Source organism: Nannospalax galili, unplaced genomic scaffold (genome assembly GCF_000622305.1).
Source record: "Nannospalax galili isolate Female #2095 unplaced genomic scaffold, S.galili_v1.0 scaffold1714, whole genome shotgun sequence".
In the NCBI taxonomy this organism is placed as follows: Eukaryota; Metazoa; Chordata; class Mammalia; order Rodentia; family Spalacidae; genus Nannospalax; species Nannospalax galili.
The window spans coordinates 857950-864782 of NW_008334552.1; the positions used below are offsets into that span (position 1 = coordinate 857950).

The 6833-nt window shown below is 45.3% G+C and overlaps 1 protein-coding gene and 1 pseudogene across 2 annotated transcripts in view; one reads left to right on the top strand and one right to left on the bottom strand.

The window, feature by feature from the left end:
- Positions 1–96: 96 nt before the first annotated feature.
- Positions 97–2345, bottom strand: LOC103731088 (annotated as a pseudogene). Its single transcript, XR_001872358.2, has one exon. The product of XR_001872358.2 is annotated as a polyadenylate-binding protein 1 pseudogene (transcript).
- Positions 2346–4873: 2528 nt separating this feature from the next.
- The window catches only part of LOC108490650 (beta-defensin 123-like), a 6760-nt gene continuing 4800 nt past the window's right edge, over positions 4874–6833 (top strand). The window contains exon 1 of the mRNA XM_017797222.2: positions 4874–4931. Coding sequence (XP_017652711.1) covers positions 4874–4931 — 58 coding nt within the window. The remainder of the gene's footprint in view (positions 4932–6833) is intronic.

The following is a 6833-nucleotide window of genomic DNA, read 5'->3' on the forward strand; positions in this document are numbered from 1 at the left end:
TATGAGCCACCACGCCCAGCTTTAACACAGAAATGTTAACTGCTGGAAGTAGTTTTTTTTAAAAAAAAAAACGTTTAGAAAATCTTTTTTCCTTTCCTTTTTTATTTCATATTTTTCAATTTTTTTCATAATATTTAAATTTTTCGATGTTTAGACATTTTTCTTCAGTGAAGCATGAGTTTCTCTTCCTGGTCCCTGATCACTTTAAACAGTTGGAACACCAGTGGCACTGTTAACTGCTTTCTGGGCAGCTTCTTTAGCTTGGTGAGCTTGTAGTACAGCTACAGCTTCATCAACCTTCCAGCAGAGAGACTCTGGAGACTCAAGCATGTGAAGTAATTCTGAGTTATCAATCTCCAACAGCATGCCAGTGATTTTACCAGCAGAGTAGGGTACATGGCTTGAATGAGAGGAAACAGCCATTCACCCAACATTTGCTTTTGCTGGGCGGGGGCAGATGCCAACATGGAAGGAGTTAACGGTTCTTGACTTTGTATGTGAACAGCAGGCTGTTGCATGGTGACTTGTGGCTGTGGATTAAGATGTTGCTGGGGACTGCAGACTCCCGCAGCATATTTATGCTGGGGAATGGTGCGGACAGCAGGAGTAGCTGCAGTAGCAGCTGCTGCAGGGTGTGGACCCCATCGTCTGTGTTGATGTGTTAGCAACACGCTGTGTTGACATGACTGTGGAACCTGTGAGGAATTTGGTCTCATAGTACTAAATGGTGGTCTAGGAGCAGCTGGGCAGATAGCACCGGGCATATTTTAGAATGGATGAGGTCTGGCATCCTGAGCAGTACAGCGAGGACTTGGTCTTAGTTGAGCAATTTGGCTAGGAGGATAGTATGCAGCACCGTTCTGTGTCTGGGGGACAGCTGCCATGAAGTAACCTGAAGGAGGAGCTAGCTGGTAGGGGCTGATCACGGGGTTGGGCACAGCTTGGGCACAGCTTGGACACTCGCCATTCTCTGCATGTACTGGTTAGTGAGGTGAGCCTGGTGCTCTTCCTTGCGCTGAGCTAAAGCTACAAACAGTGGCTTGGTGGCCACAATTCTACCATTCATTTCTGTAACTGCTTTAGTGGCTTCTTCTGGGGAGGAGAAACACACAAAACCAAATCCTTTGCTGCGACCACCCTCCATCATAACCTTTGCACTAGTGATTGCACCAAATGGAGGAAACTTTTTCTGGATACGTTCACCATCAATACCATCATCAAGATTTTTCACATAAAGGTTAACACCCTGGTGTCTGGTGATCCTATCTTTGCTTCATCTGTTCAAATTTGTGCTCAAGTTCCGGCTGGTGTTCCACTTTTTTCTGAGCCGACCAACATAAATTTGTTTCCCATTGAGCTCCTTTCCACTCATCTCAACCACAGCTTTCTGTGCACGTCATGCCTTTCAAAGCTTACAAATCCAAATCCCTTGGATTTTCCACTTTCATCAGTCATTACTTTCACACTTAAGGCAGGCCCAAACTTGCCAAAGAGATCCTTAAGGCGCTCATCATCCATGTCTTCTCCGAAGTTTTCGATGTAAACGTCGGTGGACTCTTTTGCCCCAGCTCCAAGCTCTGCTTCCCGTTCCTTACGAGACTTAAATCGTCCAACAAATACTTTGCGATCATTTAGAAACATTCCATTCATTTTAAAAATAGCTCTTTCAGCTGCTTCCTGTGTCTCAAAACGTACAAACCCGTAGCCCTTGGAGCCATTTTCATCACACTCAACCTTACGTGAAAGGATGTTACCAAATGTAGAAAATGTGTCATACAGGGCTTTATTGTCAAGGGGTTTGTCCAAAGTTTCAATGAATATGTTCCCTACTCCACTTCTGCGAAGTGATGGATCACTCAGACCACATGATGCGAACTGGCTTGCCCTTTGTAACATCAAAATTCATGGCGTCTGAAGCACACTCCACGTCTGCCGGCTGCTGGAAGTTCACATACTGGAAGTTCACATACTGGAAATTCACATAGCCCAAGGAGCGGCGGGTGATCATGTCCCTGCAGACCGGGATGAGAGGATGGGCGCGGTCCGGCTGAACTTCTCGTAGAGCATCGCCTCGGTCACTTCGGGGTGGAGGTCCCCCAGGTAGAGCGAGGCGGTGGGGTAGCTGGGAGCGCTGGGGTTCATCTCGGCACGGCTGCCCGCGGGGCCACAGGCCGCGACCTTTTCCGTGAGAGGAGGAGAGCGAGTGCCAGAATCTACAACTGCTCAACGGAGGTGGAACCGGGACGGCGGAAGACCGCTGGGAACCAGGAGGGCGGTGTTGGCTCCAGGCGGCGAGAAGGGTCGGTCTCAGCTGCTTCAACGGGTCATTTTATAAAAGATGAAGAAAAAAAAAAGTCTCCGGCGGGGGAGACGCGGATTTTTTGTAAATTTTTGGGGGGTTTTTTAAGATTTTTTTTTTTTGATTTTTAAAAATAATCAATGTGTGTTACGAGCCCGGAGCACACACTCAGCACTAACCGCCCGAAGGAGAAGCACCGCCTCCTTTACTTACATGCCCCAGCCCCGTTTTTAAAAGTTTTTATTTATTATTTTTATTTTATGTGTATGCGTGTATTGCCTGTACATGTAGGTAAGTGCACCCGTGTTGTGCAATGCCCGCGGTGGTCAGAAGAGGCTGTGTGATACTCTGAGACTGGAGTTACAGACAGTTGTAAGCTGCCATGTGGGTGCTGGGATTTGAACCCGGGTCTTCTGCAAGAACAGCCCAGTGTTCTTAACCACTGAGCCATCTCTCCAGCCCCATTTTTTTTAAAATTATGTTTTCAGAGGCTGGAGAGATGGCTCAGTGGTTAAGAGCACTGATTGCTCTTGCAAAGAACCTGGGTTCAGGTCTCAGTACCCATGTGGCAGATCACAACCATCCCTAACTCCAGTTCCAGGGGATCTGACACCCTCTTCTGACCTCCTCTGGCATTGCACAACAGGGGCACATTTACACACATGCAGGCAATACACCCCTACCTACACAGAAAATAGAATTAATAAATAAAATATTTTTAAAATCATATTTTTTTCTGTTTTATTGATTGGGTGTGCACATGTGTGTGAGTTGTGTGTGTGTGTATGTGTGAACACATATGCCACAGTGTTTGTGTGACAGTCAGAGGACAACTTGTGGGGGTCAATTATCTCCTTCAACTGTGTGGGTTCCAGGGATCAAACTCAGATCATCCAGCTTGGTGGAAAGCACTTCTACCTGTTGAGCTATCTTGCCAGTCCTGGAAGCAGTTTTTGACTCAAAGGCTGAAGGACCAAAGGGAAGAAGGAAGGTGGCTGTATGAGCACCTAGCAGCATGAATAAGGGCCATACAAACGTGGGAGGAAAGTTCTACCCTAATGTTGCTGGAACAAGCTGTCTCTGAGGACTTCTCTGTAGATCTGGAGCTCTCACCTTGAAGAGGGGCAGCAGACAGCTGACACTAGCTCCTCTGTCTAAAGGCACACGATGAAGACCAAGTTGGTAATGCAATTAAAAAAAAAAAAAAGATTAAAAGCCAGGCGTGGTGCCTCAAGCCTGTAATTCCAGTCACTTGGGAGGCTGAGGCAGGAAGATCACTTGAGAGTTCAAGGTCAGCCTGGGCAACATGGAGAGACCCCTGTCTCAAAAACCAAAACAAAAAGATTAGAAGGGACTGCTGGCTCCAGGGTGAGGGGCCCTTGCTGAGATGGCACCTGTAAGGACAAGATCAAGTCCTGTCTTCCTCCCTCTACTGTCTTCAATTGCTCCCTACAGGCAGAGCCTGACAGGAACACGAAGCAGGCTTTGTAAAGTTGCAGCCCCTGCCTCCTAGAGCCAGTCTAGGCTGGCAGGTTTTAGGCCAGCACAATAATTTAAGATTTAATAGCTTAATTTTTTTATTATTAGAAGTAAAGGATAGTGTGGTAAACACTTTACCCACAGAGCTATTGCTAGTGCCTAATGTAGGACTTTGAAGCCATGCTAAGAATCGTGGAGTGTGGGGAAATTATAATTTACTCACATATTTTAAAGTATTTTATTCATTATTTTTATTACATGTGTATGAATATATTGCCTGCATGTATGTAAGTGCACCCATGTTGTGCAATGCACACAGAGTTCAGAAGAGGGCATCAGATCCCCTGGAACTGGAGTTATGGATGGTTGTTAACTGCCGTGTGGGTGCTGGGAATCAAACCCAGGTCCTCTGCAAAAACAGCAGTGCTCTTAACCACTGAGCCATCTCTCCAGCCCCTTATTTATATTTTTAATATAATTTTTTTATTAATTCTTTGAGTACTTCATACATGCATACAATGTATTTTAATCATATCTACCCCGACACCTCCCAGGTCCATCCCCCACATCCCTGCTTCCTTCCAACTTCGCATCCTCTTTTCTCTATTATAATCCATTGAGTCCAATTTGTGTTGCCCATATACTTACAGGTGTGGGGTCATCCACTGGAAAATGCTGTACCTACCAGAGGCCATATCCTTAAAGAAATGGACTCTCTGTTCCCCAGCAGCCATCAACTGTCAGTAGCTCCTTAGCTAGACGTGGGGCTCATAAGACGCTCTTCCCCCCAGAGGATTTTAAGTTGAGTTTTAACAAAGGCTGATATATACTTCAAGTGATATTCTCCTGGCTGTTGTAGGATTTATTCTTGCTAGCCCTTGAGTGGACGAAGGGAGTATGTCAGCTCAAGAGTGTGTGGTCTGTGCTGTGGGCGTGGTGGCATCAGATAGTGGCTGCATATGAGGAAGGCTCAGGGCAGACTGTACCCGTGGGCAGCATGTGTCCCAGCTGATTAGAGGGAGCAGAGATCTAGAGCTTTTGTCCATTGTCTTGTACCTCATCAGACATAAGACTGTTCGTGGGCTTCCAGGAGTCATGCAGACCTTAGTGTTAACTCTGACTGTGCTATTGCTGCTGTCCCAGGCTGTTCCAGGTAATGTAGACCTCCAGGGGTGGGACAGAGATTGGAGAATGGGTGTGATCAGGGCTCTTTGGGCTTGGCTGGATGGCCGGATGGGTAACAATAAGGACCACTGTCTGGGGGCAGAGAGAAGAGTCTTGGGTCTTGGGTCAGAGTCTGCAAGCCACTCAGCTCATCTGAGTTTCCATTTACTAATTTCTTAATTTTTAACAACAAATTAGGTTGAAGGCTCAGCATTGGGTACACTGAAATTTTGTTCTACAACAGAAATGGTTTGTTCTCTGTAATTCACCTAACAGCTCCCCGAAGCTTCCATCCTGCTGGTAGGAAAGCTGGGTGTTAGGAGGCACAGGGGCTACACATAAACTCAGAACACTGTTGCATCCATTTTTTTTTTTTGATTCCTGAGATGATTCTGATCTGGAGAAGTGGCTCTACTTTAATTCCATCCCCTTCTTCCCACGACAGCAGCTGGGTTTAGGGGACAGTGAAAATATTACACTTAGCTCAATAGTCTTCATTTTAGACTCATTGTTCTAAGCCATAAATGAAATCTGTTGCTCTCCATTGTCCCTATTGAAATACAATTTCCTAGTCCTGGGCAGTGGGGGCCTCTTTGATCTGAAGTATGATTCTTCCTGTTCTATTCCTACTGGTCTTTGAGGGCTTCCTTGGTATCTGGTGTGATAGAATGCTTCAGGCTTGTTTTGTAATTTCTTGCCTAAACTTGTTGCCTAGATTCCAATTTCTAAGAACTGGATACTGATTTCTACTGGTTTATCATTGTTTCTAAGCTTTTGCACCTGTCAATTCCTATAGGTACTTCCAATTCAAACCTACAACCAACATCTATATCACATTAAATTGCTTTTTCTTATGTGAGGATACTGGTTCTCAAAGTCCTAGGGGATACTTTTTTTCTTTTTGCAATGGTGGGGATCGAATTTAGGTCCCTACCAGTAATTCTCAGCTAGAAAGGCTTGGTTCTCCTTGGGGGTGGCTTCCTCCAAATGTGAAGGCTCCAATATTGCTTAGCTCATGAACTTGCAACTTGGGCACTTGTCAGTGCTTCCCTGGTAGCAAGAGCATCTGGCGTGGTATGCAGTTCATCAATGTTTCAATGTTTTCATGCTGTCTGAACTGGGACCCAGTAAGATTCTTATTCAACCTCAAGCAGGGCTTGAGTCCTCTACCCAGACTGGTTCCAGACTTTGTACTATGAAGATTATAGTGTAATACCAAGCAAGAAAAGACATGTAGTTTTGCGTTGAATCAAGACTCCTTTGTTACCCCACTGGTTAGAGAGAGGACTCATGCCCAAAAGGACTCTTAACCCTGAGGGGAGGCAGAGTGGGGTTTATAAAGCTTAAAACCACAGTTACATCATGCCAGGGTCAAAGACAATAACCATAGTTACCTTAGATCACCATAGTTATACCAGACCAGGGGCAGGTCAGTTAAAAAAGAGGTTTTAGGAAACAGGCCTTAATAAGGGAGATATGGATAAAAATTGGGTTAGTTTAAGGGAGGGGGGGGGGAAGGGTATACAAGGAACCTAGGGGATAAAGGGAAAGAAGGAGCGCAAGAGAAGAAGGATCATAGGAGAAGGGTATTAGTAAGGGAGAAAGGGGGGAAATGGTGGGACCTTAAGTGGGAAAACCATGATGGAGGGGGGTGAGACAATGTGAGAGATAAACAATGCCTAGCTAATTTTGAAAACCAGAGGGAACCATATTACTCCTACACCCTACTGACAAATTATACATAGCAGATCAAGAAATATATGTCTAGGTAAGGTTTATCTGAGAACAACTAGTCTTTGCCCAAGATTTATCTACATGACACATAGTAATTGGTGTCATGACACCAGACTGGTGGAACTAACCTTCTTGGGTATTTAACAGACATACTTTG